The 16,483-nt window shown below is 34.2% G+C and overlaps 1 protein-coding gene across 1 annotated transcript; it reads right to left on the bottom strand.

Moving 5' to 3' along the window:
- Nucleotides 1-9,800: 9,800 nt before the first annotated feature.
- On the bottom strand, nucleotides 9,801-15,353 carry LOC18425147 (NAC domain-containing protein 2). Its single transcript, XM_006829715.4, has 3 exons — nucleotides 14,648-15,353; nucleotides 13,995-14,317; nucleotides 9,801-11,035 (listed from the first exon to the last, which is right to left on the bottom strand). Exons 1-3 carry the CDS (start codon nucleotides 14,799-14,801, stop codon nucleotides 10,439-10,441), a joined length of 1,074 nt encoding a protein of 357 aa, XP_006829778.1. The 5' UTR covers nucleotides 14,802-15,353; the 3' UTR covers nucleotides 9,801-10,438.
- Nucleotides 15,354-16,483: the final 1,130 nt, after the last annotated feature.

Here is a 16,483-nt window from a genome sequence, read left to right as displayed (position 1 = left end):
AAATTCTATCATGGATTACAAAAAAAAATTCGATCATTGATTAAAAAAAAAAAATCACAAATTTTCAAAAAATTCAATCATGGATTACAAAAACTTCGATCATGGATTACATAAAATTCGATCATGGATTACAAAAAAAAAAAAAAAACATAAAAAAAAGAAAAAATTCCATCGTGGATTACAAAAAAAGAAAAAAACAATTCAATCATGGATTACAAAAATTCAATCATGGATTACAAAAAACTCTATCATGGGTTACAAAAAAAACAAAAAACAAAAAATTCGATCATGGATTACAAAAAAAAAACAAACATTTCGATCATGGATTACAAAAAAAAAACAAACATTTCGATCATGGATTACGAAACATTCGATCATGGATTACAAAAAATTCTATCATGGGTTACAAAAAAAACAAAAAATTCGATCATGGATTACAAGAAAAAAAAACAAACATTTCGATCATGGATTACAAAAAATTCGATCATGGATTACAAAAAATTCTATCATGGGTTACAAAAAAAAATAAAAAACAAAAAATTCGATCATGGATTACAAAAAAAAAAAAAAAAAACAATTCGATCATGGATTACAAAACAATTGATCAAGTATTACAAAAAAATCTATCATGGATTACAAAAAATAAAAAAAAATAAAAAAATAAAAATAAAAATAAAAATAATAAAAAAAAAAATTGTTCTTCCGTACGGGACTCGCAGATTCACTGTACAGACTCGCCGAATCCGTACAGTGAATCGGCGAGTCACTGTGCAGAATCGTCCGGTTCTCTCTAGAACCGGACAATTCCCGCTTTTTTCATTGATTTGAACCGTCCATGGCGATTCCCGAGTCGAACCGGGCGAGTCCGGTTCGACTCGGCGTTTTTTTAAACACTGGTAGTGAATGATTAATATTTGGTTATTAGCTCTTTCGGATTTATATATATATATATATATATATTAGCTCATAAGATATTAAAAAAATAAAAAATAATATTAATACTACTTTATTGAATATTTGAAAAAAAAAATAGTACTAGCTTGTTGGATTTATTTTAAAAGAAATAACACTAGCTCGTACCACTTCAAAATATACTCAAGTTGTTTTATCCATTATTTCACATTGTAAGTATGAATTCATTTATTTATTTTTTAATTTTATTAAAACATGATTGTAAATTTATGCTTATAAATTTTATATTTTTATCCATATTAATTATTACACATTAGATTTATTTATTTGTGAGGATCATATCCTTGTTTTCTCTCGATCAAATCAATTGGTCCAAAACTATTGTGCACTTCTTCTTTTTTTCATTATAAAATTGATTTAAAGAGAATCATTCTATTGCAATGAGTTACATTTTAAATTTAATTTTGATTATAAAATAAATATAATGTTAAATAACACTTAGATATAAGACACGTTCTCAGTACTTATATATTTTCTATAAAATAATTAAAAAACTATAATACAATACCACTATTTTTAAAAAAAAATACAAAAAAAAATATAGATTTTTTAGAAATTTTAGTATTTTTTTTAAAAAAATTAATACTGACCCGGCTGATTCTCCGATCTGGAATCCATAATCCGCCAATCTGATCCATTTTTGGGATTCGGATCACCAATCTATTTTTTTTCAAACGTTGATATTATCTTCCTCTCTCTCTTTAAGTTCCAATGCATCTCTCTCTTGTGCAGGTTCCAGGAAAAAATAACCTTAAAAGCCCTATAAATCCAGTAAATTAAGCCTGATTGAGTACATTAAAATTTCACTATTGGGTAGAGATGACTTGAGTTGCTTGAGTAAAGTAATTTAGGGCATAGCAAGAATACTTTTGTTAGATTCTCTAAAAGTAAGGTAGTACCATTCGACGCCATCTATTTAATTTAGATGGTGGTAGATTTAACAATATCTCAAAGATGTATGTATTAATTTTTTATATTATTTTAAAAAATATGTCAAATAAACATTATCTAATTAAAATAAATAATGTAGAACATGACAACTTTACTTCTACAAAGACGATTGCCACTTTATACAAACCACATCTTAAAATAAATAAATAGGAAAAGTATAGATGGAGACTACTTATTTTTAGTACAAAGAGGTCAAAATCATTATTCGTCCTCCGATTTCAAATCGGGTGGTTGAAAGTGTGTCATTGACTTCTCAAAGTTCAAAAAAATTTATTGAATTTCGTGACACATCCCAAGCTATCATATTTGACATCTAATGACTAGAAGTAACTATGACCTCCTTGTAACAAAGATAGATAATCTCATTGTATACAATCCAAAATAGTCTCATTGTATACAATCCCAAAGAAAATATACAAGTTAGTGCTTTTATACATTTTTTTCCTAAAACATCGCCGGCTTTCTCAAAATATCATTGTTGCTTTCCTGGTATTCTCATTTTCCTAATATTTCCCAGATATTACCCGCATTTTGGAATATGACTAGAATTTGCTTTGGTTTGGTTTATACCCAAAGGCAAAAAGTCATTGGCACGTTCGATTGAAGCCAAACGAATCACTATTTTTCAAAAAAGAAAAAAAAAAGAAAGTATTTAAAACAAAAACTAAAACAGACTCAGAATCAGTGTTATTAGGATTTGACCGGCTACACAACTGATGAGGGCTTTGATCTAGTCAAAATTGATCTAGCTACTGGTCGACATGATTGCACCATATTTTTGTGAAAAGGAAAAACAAAATTAGATATAATAGTTTAACAATATAAAAATCTAATGAAAAAATTTTCCATTTTCGTTTAAACTCAATTTTTTTTACTTCGGACTAGACCAGCCAGAGCATTAATCAATGCTTCGACCGATCAGACTATTAGTTTTGTCGAGTTTTGATAACTATGCTCAAAATCGCTCAAGATAGCCTGAGATCCAAGAATTCCTATTGTCGAAACCTAGTAATTTCCCCAATTCTTCTAATTTTATTTTTTTTATTTTTTTCTTTTTTTCACTTATGTACCCAATTGAAGGGAGAGTCCTCCTTTTTAACACAGCTAACAACATAAAGCGAGGATGGAAAGTAAATTTCAACTAAGGCCCATTAAGTTCCCTGGAAATGGATCTCCAAATACCTATTTTCATAGAAACGGCCCGCAAATGTTGATTGAATGCCCTCCCAGGTCGTGTGCCATTTCTACATGAAGACAGACTTCCCCATTTTAAGCCTCTTTTCTTTATATAAATGTCAATTCCACTGAAATATGCGGAATTAACATTTCCAAAGATTGCCCAAAAAACTTGTGGCAAGTTATGTTTTATAGTGGGTTTAGGTTTGCCCAAAAACAGGACCTCCAACCCTAGAGCTGAAATAATTATAATAATTAATATATAAATCCTATACAATATATTTTATTAATTAATATATTATAAAATATATTAATAATTATAGTAATTATATAAATTTATAATAATTATATAATATATTATAGCTATAATTAATTAGATGTTATATATAATTAATTTATATATTATAAGAGTAATATTATAATATAATATATATTTTATATAATATATAATAATCTATCTAATATTATATAAAATTTTAATACTATAGATATTATATTATAATAGATAATATATAAGTAATTTATATATTATAATAGCTAATATTATATTGTATAATATTACTATATTATATTATATAATTTTTCAATAGAGATCTTTCAAGCAATCCAAATAGTAGACATGCATCTTTTAGGTCTCTTACTAGATGCTATCCAAACAGCAGACAATTGTATTGCAAGAAATATCAATTATGGGAGATACCAAATCTAGTGGACTCCAAATAATTGAGAAAATGCTTTGATGATGACGATAATAATGGCTAATTCTAAGAGAGACATCTCTTGGGATACTCATTTCCAAAGAACCAAAAACGACCGAAAGAAATACATCAATTGCTAATATCTGTTCAAAATAGATATTCTCCCAAATCAGACAGAGTACAAAAAGTATCTTACTTTCAAAATTCATGCTCGACGTTGGTTTCGATTCATAGTTTACAAGATGGATCAGAATTTTGTAGGCCGGTAGCCTATGCTTTAAAGAAAATTGTTTCTTGAGTTCAAGGATGCATTTCTATATTTGCATTCATCGAGATATAAACATTCACTTTAAAGATGGATGCAAATAGGTGGTCCATCTAAAAACAGTTAAAACTAACATTCCAAACGTTTTTTTTATAAAATTATTATTTTAAAATTTTAAAATTTATTTATTTTTTCATATTAATGATATCCATGTTAGAGATTATATGTCCTTAACAATTGGGTCAAAAAAATCCATCTCAAAAATAGATTTTTACGAGTGCACTCATTTCTATATGGACTCATTGGAACCATGTCCAATAATATGGATTTCACTACGTTGGGCACCTCTCTATAAAAATTCAGACTTTCTGTATTGGAAATTATATTGTATTTCATGTGCACCCATGTTTTGCACACCTCTCTATAAAGAGTCAGACTTTTTAAGTTCTTTTATGGTGGCCCTAGGGATCATAGTATGTATTGTGGTTTGGTAGAGATTTCCAGGTGATCTAAGGTTCGTATCTTACCAAAAATCAGGTGTCGAGAATAAAAAAGGTTAGAAATAAAAAAGTGCTCATATGTGCAGGCCAATGTGCTCAGATTGAATCTAAACCGCAGGGCGTATACTATTCATGAGATCAATCTATTCATATGAAAGACACTTATTGGATAAGGACTTGTGTGAATGCCGCTCCCTTGCACATTACGTGATGTGGATACCCATAATGAGGTCGTGGGTATTTGTGGATTCTACATCCAACCACTATTTAAGTGTTGGCGCACCATTTCATTTTATATGATGTTGCTAATGATCCTTGTCAAGGGTTGTATAAAATGTAAAATCACTTTTGAATATTTAATAGAACGGGATATTCTCACTGATTCACCTTTAAAAATACAAAAAAAAGAAGGTTTGGCGCACAAAGCATTGCCGCATTGTAATGATTAGATTGAAATCCTGGTAGACTTAGGTGAATCCGAATCCAAGCCGGCCTAGCCAAATGTATTGCCAAGTTGACCTGGGTTTTTATGTAGAATCAGGACTCAATTCTTGGTTGGGAAATTTGTTAAGGTCCGGTCACAACCCAAACTTGATTCGGTCTTAGTTCCCAGAATTTCATTACCCTAACCTGACCCATCATTTTGGGATTCTTGGTCCAGACTTGAAACCCTAGTGAAATCACTTTCCCCATTTTTTTTTTTTTTTTTTTTTTGACAGTATTTGAAACTTTGTTAGAAGAAAAATAGGATTACAATATAGAATTTACATCATCACAAACGAACAACGCATCAAGGGATGCCCCTTTCTTGTATGTTTGACGGCTGAAAAAATTGCAATTTTGGTCCAAAGTAGAAAGAAAATTTAAGGCGTCCACATCATCTGATCGGCTCGGAAGCACCTCTCAACGGTTTGTATTACAATAAAGTGAACAGCCACAATCACATATGTTTTTAATTTGTTTAAAAAATAGTTAGATTGATTTGAAATTTTAGACGTGCATATTTCTCAATCAAATGCACCAGAAATTATATGAAAATTAATTTTTAAAAATAAATCAACTAAAGTACCCTAGAACATTCAGATGTGACGAGTACATTGGTAAGATTTCATATACATCCAAGGAAAATTGTTTCATGCGGTGACCACATTTCTTCATTTGCAGTCCCCGAGGTATAAGTCATCTATTTTAAAGATGGATGCAAATAGGTGGTCCATCTAAAAATAATTGAAACTAACTATCCAAATATTTTCTTAATAGAATCATTTTTGTAATTTTTAAAATTTATTTATTTATCATGAATATCTCCATATTTAAAGGTAGATTTTTGAGAAGTAATCCATTTCTACATGGATTCATAAAAGGAAAAAGTGTATAGAACGATGTAACCTTATAATGTAGAACTACGGATGCCTCTCAAAAATCCATTGGAAAAGATAGTTTTAATGTTGAAAAACCGTCTGATTGATCATCTCGACATCGAGATGTATGACTATGAAAAATAAAAAGATTTTAAATCTAAAAAATAGAGCATTTTACAACATATTATCTATGCCGTCCATTTTCAAGATTTTCATATGTTTATTGATTTACTTGATTTTAACCGTTTTTTAAATTTAAAATTTTATAATTAGATATAAAACAGATTTTGAGATAATCCTAAGAACATTTTACATCAAAATTATATACCATGATAAAATTTGAACGTGCACCTTACCACTACACCTACGGATGCATCCGTATCCCAACTGCACCCTTCATAAAAACCATGTCCTGAATCCAATGCGTAAGAAATATTAAAATTAAATACAACGCACAATAAATGAGAAGGTGGATGTGCACCACTTGACTTCATTTGAACCCTATACCATCCCATGAGCCAAAAGTAGCACCCTACATAAAATGCAAACGCATTGCAAAGCCAAACATTACATGGTAGTGAGTGATGATATATGGAATAGTAATGGAGATAGAACTTGGGAAAGGTATGTGATCCCCTAGGACCACATTGTTCATTTTCTCCAAATCATCATCATCAATCAAGCTTTATCCCAATTATTTGGGGTCAGCTACATGAATCATGTTCCTTCATTTTTTTTTATCAAGGGACATACCCTCAGTAAGATCTATAGGTTTAAAATTCATGATAAGATGTGACAAAGTTTTATGTTGGCTGCCTACCTAACGCAACTCACCTCGTTTTCTCAGGCTTGAGATAGGTTCAAATCGTGCTTACAACACTCCAAACTCGGTTTAAAGGACTATATAAAAGGGTTTATGAGTCTAAAGCTGGCCCAAATCAAAGTAGCTTATTTTTGTGCTCAAAATTTTATTCAAACCATTCAGAGTAATGAGTTTAAGCAAGGGTGGGAATACGTCGGGTCAACTAGGACTCCAAACAGATAATGGGCCCAACTAGTTGGGCCTGGATTTAACCCTTCCTGATTCCAGTATAGGTCTAGCTTGGGCCCTAGCGGGTCAATTTAGGGTTACCCCTATCGACCCAACCTAGTATATACGATACATGTAAATTTTATATTAACAATATCTGTTAAAATATATATATTAATTTATATATTTTTTAGTCCCATACCCAGAACCCACCTGGTATTGTGACTCAACCAAAGTCTGGGTTGGGCCCAGGTTTTTCTTAGACCTAGTCAGGTTGGGTCCAGACCACCCAACCCGCGTGACCAACCAAACCCATTATAGCCTCAGGTCTAGAGCCTATGAATGGGATGTAAGAACTAGCTCCCTTAAGCAAAAGAAGCCTAAAAAAAATTAGAGGCAAGCTATTTAACATCTTACTCATGTCTTTTGATTTGGTTTCAAAATACCAGTTGAAAGATACATGATCATGATTTGTTTAACTACAAATGGGTAAAATATTAAAGGGTGTAGTTTATCTCTTGCGGTACTTAAATAAATTTCCAAAAGAATTAAAAAAAGTCGTGAGCTACAACAGGAACCCATGTACATTTATTATTATTACATCACCAGTTCAACTATCTTCTAACCGCCATTGTCATTTAGTAGTTATAACAAATGCTTTCTCTTGTCGCTTAATATTTAAGAGAAGCAAATTTTCCACAATTGAGAAAGAATATCAAGTTGATGCTACATTTATTTACTAGGTTATTAAATAATAATAATAATAATAATAATAATAAAATAAAAACCTTTTACAGGGAGTTATGGATGAATTTCCGTTTCGAAAAACCCTAGCAAGGACATCAAATCACCTTAGAGGGTTCTGAATTCTAAAAATATGATAACATACGCCCTTAAACATACTTGATATTTGTTACCAAAGTTTTTAACAATTAGCTCATATAAGTCCTGTGCTCATACAAGTCCTTTCTGAGTATTTTGATGAGCATTAGACAAGATGAAGGTCATTTCTATTTTTTTCTTTTTCTTTTAAACGAGCCCCTATTACCTAGGTTATTCTTTTAAAAAAATTGTTAAACAGACTCGGGAGTCATCTGACTCGGACCAGGGGAACCGGACACTGTTTCCAAATGTTGAAATTCTTTATTCTTCATGGCTATCAGCACCAACAAAAAGGACCCATAGAAACTACACATTAAGAAGAGTGTGAGAGAAGATCTCAATGAATAGATTAAGAATGTACAAGACCCATATAAATATACGGCTTAATAACAGTTATGGACACCTATACCCGTACATATCCATAATGATGTGTATTGATATATACGATTCATATGTATATGCTAACACTTCCCCTCAAACTCAAGATATTTTGAAAGGAATCAATGAGAGTTTGGAAACAAATTGTGAGAAAGGATGTGGGGGATGAGACTTAGTGAAGAAGTCGGCGAGTTGAGCAGCGGTGGCCACATATGGTAAGAAAATTGTGCCCGTGAGATATTCTTGTCGAATATAGTGGTAATCAACTTCAATATGTTTCCACTTATGAAACTCTGGATTTTTAGAAATATAGATGGCACTCTTGTTGTCACAATAAAGTGGAGTAGAAGTTGAGAGAGTGACACCCATGTCTTCGAGCAGCCAACATAACCAAACAATCTCGGTGGCAGTTTGTGCCATAGCTCGGTATTCAGCTTCCGTAGTTGATTGAACAATATATTTTTGTTTCTTGCTTTTCCAAGAGACCAAAGAATCACTATGAAAATTGTAGAATCCTGTAGTAGATTTTTTATTACTCGAATTTCTTGCAAAATCAGAGTCTGTATGGGCGCGGAGCTCAAGTGATGTAGAAGAGGAGAAGAATAAGGCTTAGTGACGAGAATCCATGATATAACGAATGATGCGCAAAACGGCAACGATATGGGCAGAACATGAGACACTAAAAAACTGACTAACCACATATACTACATAAGCAATATCAGAACATGAAATTGACATATATATAAGTTTCCCAATGTGTCTGTATATATATCTGCCAATTTCACGTTCGCGTACTCGTTTTCACTTTACAGAGGAAACAAGTATTCAGAGAGAAAACAAATTTACAGAGGAAACTTCACTTTAGTGAGAGAAACAAATATAGAGAAAGCTAAAGAGAATTACAGAAGAATGGTGGGAAAACATGATGCACATGGGGGCGTGTTTCTCAGGCACAAATCGTAGAGGCAGCAGATCAGCAAATGCCAGAGTTTAGAGGGGCAATTGCGAATCAGATTTTAGGGATTTCAAAGAAGGTTCGTAACAATGGGGCTTGGGATGATGCAAAGGAGAGAGAAGGGATCAGTGGAGAGCAGAGAGGAGAGGTGCTCTCAGCATAGTAGCTTTTGGGTCAATGCTTTGAGGGATATGAAAACTTAAAAAGGGTCAATGCTTTGGAGTGTGGAATGGGACACGAATGCAGCAGAGCAGACTTTTAGAGAAAGAGAGGCTGCAGGGGTTAGGCAGCAGAATTCACAGCGAGTGACAGGCTTTTTCATGCCTTTGATAAGCTGTAATTAGGCTGAACAAGCCTTACAAGCCTTACAAGTTCGGGGACCTTCGGCAACAACACCGCAACAGGCGGATGAAGGGCCTGATCAGAGATCGAGCAGATTGCAAAGAACAGCTCTGATACCATACGAGAAAATATTTTTCTCTCTATTCAATGAATAGATTAAGAATGTACAAAACCCGAATAAACATACATCTTAATAACAGTTATGGATAGATACCAACTACATATCCATAATGATGTGTATTGAAATACATGATACATATGTAATGCTAACAAAGAGAAGGGCGAATGAATGGTGAAAAAGAAATGCGAAATTAAATTCAATCTTGGATCGAATGAATAGAGTTACAAATTCCAATCCCATGAAGTCCTAACTAAACAAAATACAAATATACAGAGCTGCTCTTCAGTATCGGATCTACCCCTTCGAGCAATACCCGGAAGTAGCAAAAGCAGCCCCTAAGAGTTTTCTACGTTTATAAAACACCATTGCGATTTGTGCAATGGCATTCAACCTAAATCCACCCTGGCCAAAATACACATTAACCTTCATTCCTCACTGCACAACACGGCAACCATAACATATTAAAACATATTGGTACATGTCTCATGACTATATAATCTCAAAAATCCACCATGAGGCCCAAACACATGGATTCGACATCTGATGTTCCACCATCATCCCGGCGTCCGGTGGTGCATAGATCATATCTATCCATGTACCAATACTCTTCTACACTAATGTGTAGCTGATGAACAGCAGGTAGACCAGCACCATCATAATTGAGAATAAGTGCTCATGTAAGTGAATGGTACTTGAATGGATGACCCCTTGGAAGAGCTCTAATTTTTCAGCTTCACAACTGCCGACCTAAATAGGACGGCATTGAGAAATTCCTTGTTTTATTTTGTAGAATATGCACATTTGCTCTTATTGAAACTCGAGTAGAGGATTGAGCAGTATGTGGTTATTGAAAAATGTTTGTTGGCTCAGCTGGTATGGTGCTCCAGAGCTATGGAATTGGTACTGAGGAACCAGAAGGTGTTCTTTGAAGTTAGTATTGTTCATGGAAAGGTTAGGTCTCTTTGAAGGGAGAAAACCATCATTTGGGCCGTTAGCCATCATGGAATAAGGTCTTTTTTGCTCGATCTCTGGTTGCGGAGCAGTTGCTAGAGATGATGTTTCTAGTGGAGATTGGTATTTGTTGTTGCTGTTGCTGATGTCAATGTTGCTGTGGTGGTGATTTTTGCTATTGTTAATGGGGTTTGTAGGCTCGGATTCTTCGGAAGAATCATTGGTGGTCCCGAATATGAGACGCGAAAGCATTGATTGGTCTACTGTCTCCAAGAATTGAGTGAAAGAAGCTGATCTAGGGATCTTCAGCGAGGGCTGGCTGGTGATGCTTGGTAAGGAAGACAACACATCTTCAAGGGTTGGTTCCTCTTCTTGATGTTCAGGCTCTATCATGTTCTTTTCTTGCATTTGATAGCTCTTCTTGTAGATGCGGCACAACACCCATTCATCCAACTGGAATACATAGTATCAGTTAGTACTATATAATAACCACAGTTTTCAACGTGTCTCAAATTAGATATATTGTGTGTCTCGAGACATCCAACTGTTCGATCTTGATTGAATCGTTCAGAGTGACCCAACAATAATACTATCCATTAGCATGACAAAAACATGAGTATTGGCATGTGACAATGTTTTTGGCTCATTACCCACCATTCGATCAAAGCTGAGACAGCTTTGAATCTCTAGACATATATAAATTATGTGTGCCTAAAACACATAAGAGGTTTTCCCTTATGTAAGAGAAATATTTGGAACATAAGGCTTGTGTGGTGTGTAAGGGTGGCAATAGGCCAGACCTGGGCTGTGAAATCTAATAGATAATTGGATGTGAAAGAGGTCACAATTATTTTTAGTACAAAGATGTCACAATTACTTTTAGCCATTAGATGTGAAATTTAATAGATAAAAATGTCTCACAACAATCAAAAAATTTTCTTTTGGACTTTGTTCTTGAACAATAACACATACTCAACCACCCGATTTAAAATCTAACAGTCAATGATGACTGTGACATCTTGTATAAAAAAATAATTGTTTTATTTTATTCATTTCCTATGAATTTAGCACATGCCATGAAGACATAGATATAGGTGGGAGCATATTATGCCACATATATTAGTGATAGATACCAAAATTGATCAGCATCTGACATGCTTCCCTATTACCATTCAACAACAAAAATATTGGCCTCCGTTTCCGAGTGTGCACACGTGGAAGACACATACCAAAATCATGGACGCACGTGTTGCGTGGAGTATCATATTTTGTACTTTGGGACCCACATCCCATCCTATAACCTAATACTATGCTCCCACGGGAGCATAATATAGATCTACTCCATCGATCAAAAGGCTTGCTGGGAGTTTTTTTTTTTTTTTTCAATTTGAAATTTTGGGATTTATTTAAAAATTACCGGATGATTATTTTCAAATGAGAAAAAAATTGAATTTTCGAAGACTTGGATATCACCCTCTGAAAAAATTAGAAAGTCCTTGTTTAATCTTAAGACATCATTTTCTTAATGCATAGAGGGTACCATAAGGGTTTTTTCCTTTTTTTGTATTAATATTAGTTTTTGGCTTGAAAAGGTTACATCCCCAAAATAATTTAGGGTGCTAAAGTTAATCATAGATTGCCTTTACCCAATGGAGTAAATGAACAATTTACTCCTGCATGGGTATAAAATATTCAGCTTCGAGTAAGGAGAGAATAAAACATCTCTTCCTACATTTTCCAAAAGTAGCCACACTTCTCATCCCAACAATCCTAGATGATTTGCATTTTTTACGAAAAGTAAGAAAACATCTTAATCCTAATAGACACTTGAAGGATTTGATGCCCACTAAGCATCTATTATCTCACCTGTACATAACTAATATCTCACGATTGGACAAGACCACAGGAATTATAGAAACTGAAATTTTTGCTCCTCATAATGAGACTTAGTTTTTTGTTTTTTTAATAATTATGTGAGGGAAGATATGCACAAATAGTTTAGGAGTCGGTTTTTTTTTAGTAATTATGTGAGGGAATAAAAACTACATCGTGGTGACTAGGGTGTAAGAATGCTACCAGCATTACTTCAGCCCCTTTCCTGAGACTTAGAGAATAGGATTGCTAAACCCGATGGGTTATGGGTCTAATGGATATGGACCCGATTTGGTTGGGGTTCAACTAGACTCATTTGGGATGGGCACATATTAGAGTCTAGTCTGACCCAACCTTGGGATGGGCACATATTAGAGTCTAGTCTAACCCAACCTTGACATCACCGAGTTCTAAGTGTGTTTGGTGGATCTGGTGGTCCACCAAATTTTGGGTCCGGGTTTTCCCCTAACCTAGTGGGTGGGGTTTGGCCCCAACCCTAGCAGGTCCGGTCCTATGGACTGGACCCAATCACCAAACTGGAGATCGAGGCTCAGGTTGAGCTAACTAGGACCCGATCACCTAATAGAGGAATATCTAAGTTAGAGAGAGATGATGATGATATTAACAAGCGTTTAGTAAGCAATCTTATTCGGTAGCCTTAAACCAGGGGCTATAGGAAACCACCCACAATTCCGAAGGCTAATAGAATAACACTAGGGTATATGCCCATGGACCTTACATGTGGACATACCAAGTCCAAGTCGAGTTCAACTCGACCCAACCCTGCATATATTAGTATTAATTACATACAATATTTTCTTATAATATCCTTCCCTATAGACCCATTGACCCAACCTAATAGAAACTCGATCCGTTTACAGCCCTGAACCTCTTAAAATGGTATTTTAGTTGTGCCAATTTAAAATTGGGTTTGTTTAAAACCATTTATCTTTTAGACATGAAGGTTACAATTACTTATAAACCTCCATTGATATCTGATGGCTTGAATTTGTTACAATAATTGATTTTTTTTTAACTTTGAATTTAGTCAATAGAATAAATGCAGCTATCAATTTCACATCTAAAGATCAAAATTAATTGTGACCGCCTTGTACAAAAAATAAATAGCTTCATTGTATACTTTCCTTTAAAAAATTTGAGACGCTTATTGGTGTCACTTTCTTTGATCCCTAAGTATACGGGTGAAATTGATAAAAAAAGTAAAATTAAAAAGAATTAATACGATGAGACCATTTATCTTTGGTGGGTGGCCATTTATTTTTGGTGGGTGGAGACTATTACTCTACCTTCCTCTCCGGTAAGTTCGAAAAAGTTTCTTTTGAACTTTGATATTCTACCATCCTCTTGTGTAAATTCGAAAAAGTTTCTTTCGAACTTTGATATTAATGTAGCCACCAAATTTCACATTCAATGATAAAAGATTAATTGTGACTCACTTGCACCAAAAATAAATAGTCTCATTATATACTTTCCCCGAATTAAAATTAAAGATAGGAAGCAAGGAGCTGTGGCCACTCACCCTCATGGAGCCTTTGAGTTTGAGGATTGAAGGCCTTGATTTGGGGTCATTGAGCCTGTACTCATGCATGATCCAGTTGGTCTTAATGCCCTTCGGAGGGCGCCCCTTGTAAAAGACCAAAGCCTTCTTCACCCCTATTATTGCCTTACCCTCGTTGTTGTGGTTGTTATTGTTATTGCTGCTGCTCCGAACAATGGGTTTATCAGTGCCGGTTGCCTTCCAATACCCAGAAGCTGCAGCCCTGTTGGGCCTCTCTCCATTTGGGTACTTCCTATCCCTTGGGCTGAAGAAATACCACTCTCTCTCCCCAAATGCTGCTTTTGCTGAACCAACATACAAAACACCAACACCAAATTAGTTTAATCAGTGTTTCAAAACCTTCGGGTTGCAGGAACTACTTGGACTCGGCATGCCGCCAAATTCGGAAGAAAAAAACTTGGGAACCAGCCAAGTCTCTGAGTCGAGTCAGGCGGCTCGGAATCGGGTCCTAGCGAGTCCCAATTGGAGTCCTTGCAACCCTTTGTTAAGTATTTGTAAACTAAGGATCAAGAGATAAAGAGAAAGCATATTAACATGAATGAGACGATCAACCCAAGTGTATGCATACATGCACAAAGGGGGTTGGGTTCTTAGTTTTGTTAGAGCAGACTAACCAGGGAGATCCCATGGATCGAACTTGTAGATATCAACTTCCGCAATGATGGATACAGGACATGGGTTGGATGCAGCTCTATTCCTAAGATAGTGAAGGATGAGTTCTTCATCAGTAGGATGAAATCTAAAGCCTGGAGGTAGGTTTTTTGCCATGGTTTATACAACCATTTACTCTTACAAATATGGGGGGATTTACAGAGAGAGAGAGAGAGAAGCAAACTGGAAGGGGGGATTTTTAAAGAGAGAAGAAACTGGAAGGTGGGATTTTAAGAGAGAGAGAGAGAGATTTTTGGGGTTGTTGACTAGGAGAGGAGGAGTTTGAAATGTTTGAGAGGGGGGCTCTCATGCCAATTTATAGGCAGGAGTTTTGTCATCACTCATTAGAGATTAACAAAAAAAAAAAAGCAATGAATTTCAAAGAAAAACAAGTGTGAGATGCATTTATTAGAAGAAAGGAATGAGGCCACTCTTTCAACACTGAAAAGAACAAAAACAGGAGGCTTCTCTTTCAAATGGGCCATGCTCATTGCCAGTGGAGAGAGAGGAAATGGATGATGCTCAGTGTAGAGAGAGAAAAGAGACGATGGATCGATCCTAAGCACATGACACGTGGGTAATCAATAAAAAAAACAGAGGCTGTTTGATAAAGCGATTTTCAAGTCTACTCCTTTTAACCACGTTGGGGTTTACGTGGTACTCCAGCTTTCACACAAAAACTAAAGGATGAAGTTTCCTCAAAGCCCAGCCTTTTGTCTTTTTCTTTTTTTCTTTTTCTTTTTCTTTTTCGAAATCAATAAATAAATAAAATTTTGGGCTTTAGAAAAACCATACAGAGCCTTATCTCAAATCCTCATCCTAAAAGTATTTTTGGCAACAAAAATATCCATGATGATATGAATAGAGCTACAGCCCTATCAAACTATTTTTCAAAAGACCCAGTTTTAATACGACCAAACATGCATATGTAAAAATATGGACTTATTAATAAATATATTTTTAAGATAGATTTTTTTATTTAATTTTTAAAAACATGTAATCTCTAACATGGAGATCATGGATATAAAAAAAAAATGAATTGTAAAAATTAAAAATAATGATTTTAGTAAAAAAAACATTTTGACTGTTAATTACTATTGTTTTTGTATAAAACACCTACCTGTATGTATCCATCTTTAAGATGGATGCTTTATGTTTTTTAGACCGCATATATAGTCATGAGGTGCAGCCCGGGTAAAATAATCTTCCTTTTCCAAAACTAGAACATGTGAAAAGGAACAAATTAAAACTAAAACATGTGAAAAGGAACAAATTATTTGTAGAGAGCCATGAAGTTGTGGTTAAGCATGATTAGTTGCTAAGATGCATCCTTATCCTCGAGGTATGGATGATTCCAGTGAAAGGAGTATTTTTGTTTTTTATCACTATAAAATAATACTTAATGATAGATAAAAGATCTAAAAAATAATAGGCAAGAAATTACCCTTCCTCTTCTTCTTTTTTTGTTTTTTTGACCATGTAACTTAGTCGTTCCACAAAAGTATGGGTCGCTTGAGAAAGACCAATTTCTGACCCTGACAATAAAATTTAAAACCCAAAAAATAGTATAGAATTGATGGATCTACAAACACTTATTTTTAGGGTGGAAGGGATAGTCTAGATAATTTATCATAATATATGCTATTTTTAGAGCTTGAAACCTTATTGTTTTTTCGCAACTATAATAGTCGGAGATGATCAACTTAAAGATTTTCCAACTGTTGGATTGCAATTTTCTATGAGTTATAAGGCGAGGCTTTAGTTATTTTGATAGGGTTGCAGCCCTATCAAACTATTTT

The sequence above is a fragment of the Amborella trichopoda genome, chromosome 1 (genome assembly GCF_054954075.1).
Source record: "Amborella trichopoda isolate Santa Cruz 75 chromosome 1, AtrichopodaSantaCruz75HAP2 v2.0, whole genome shotgun sequence".
In the NCBI taxonomy this organism is placed as follows: Eukaryota; Viridiplantae; Streptophyta; class Magnoliopsida; order Amborellales; family Amborellaceae; genus Amborella; species Amborella trichopoda.
This window is presented reverse-complemented; position numbering and strand designations above follow the sequence as displayed.

Excerpts from the sequence above, each read along its gene's own strand:
- LOC18425147 (XM_006829715.4), bottom strand. The coding sequence starts at position 14,801 with ATGGCAAAAAACCTACCTCCAGGCTTTAGATTTCATCCTACTGATGAA. Across the intron at positions 14,318-14,647 it reads CGATCCATGGGATCTCCCTG|CAAAAGCAGCATTTGGGGAG; the intron begins GTTAGTCTGCTC and ends ATGTTGGTTCAG. Across the intron at positions 11,036-13,994 it reads AACTCAAAGGCTCCATGAGG|TTGGATGAATGGGTGTTGTG; the intron begins GTGAGTGGCCAC and ends TATGTATTCCAG.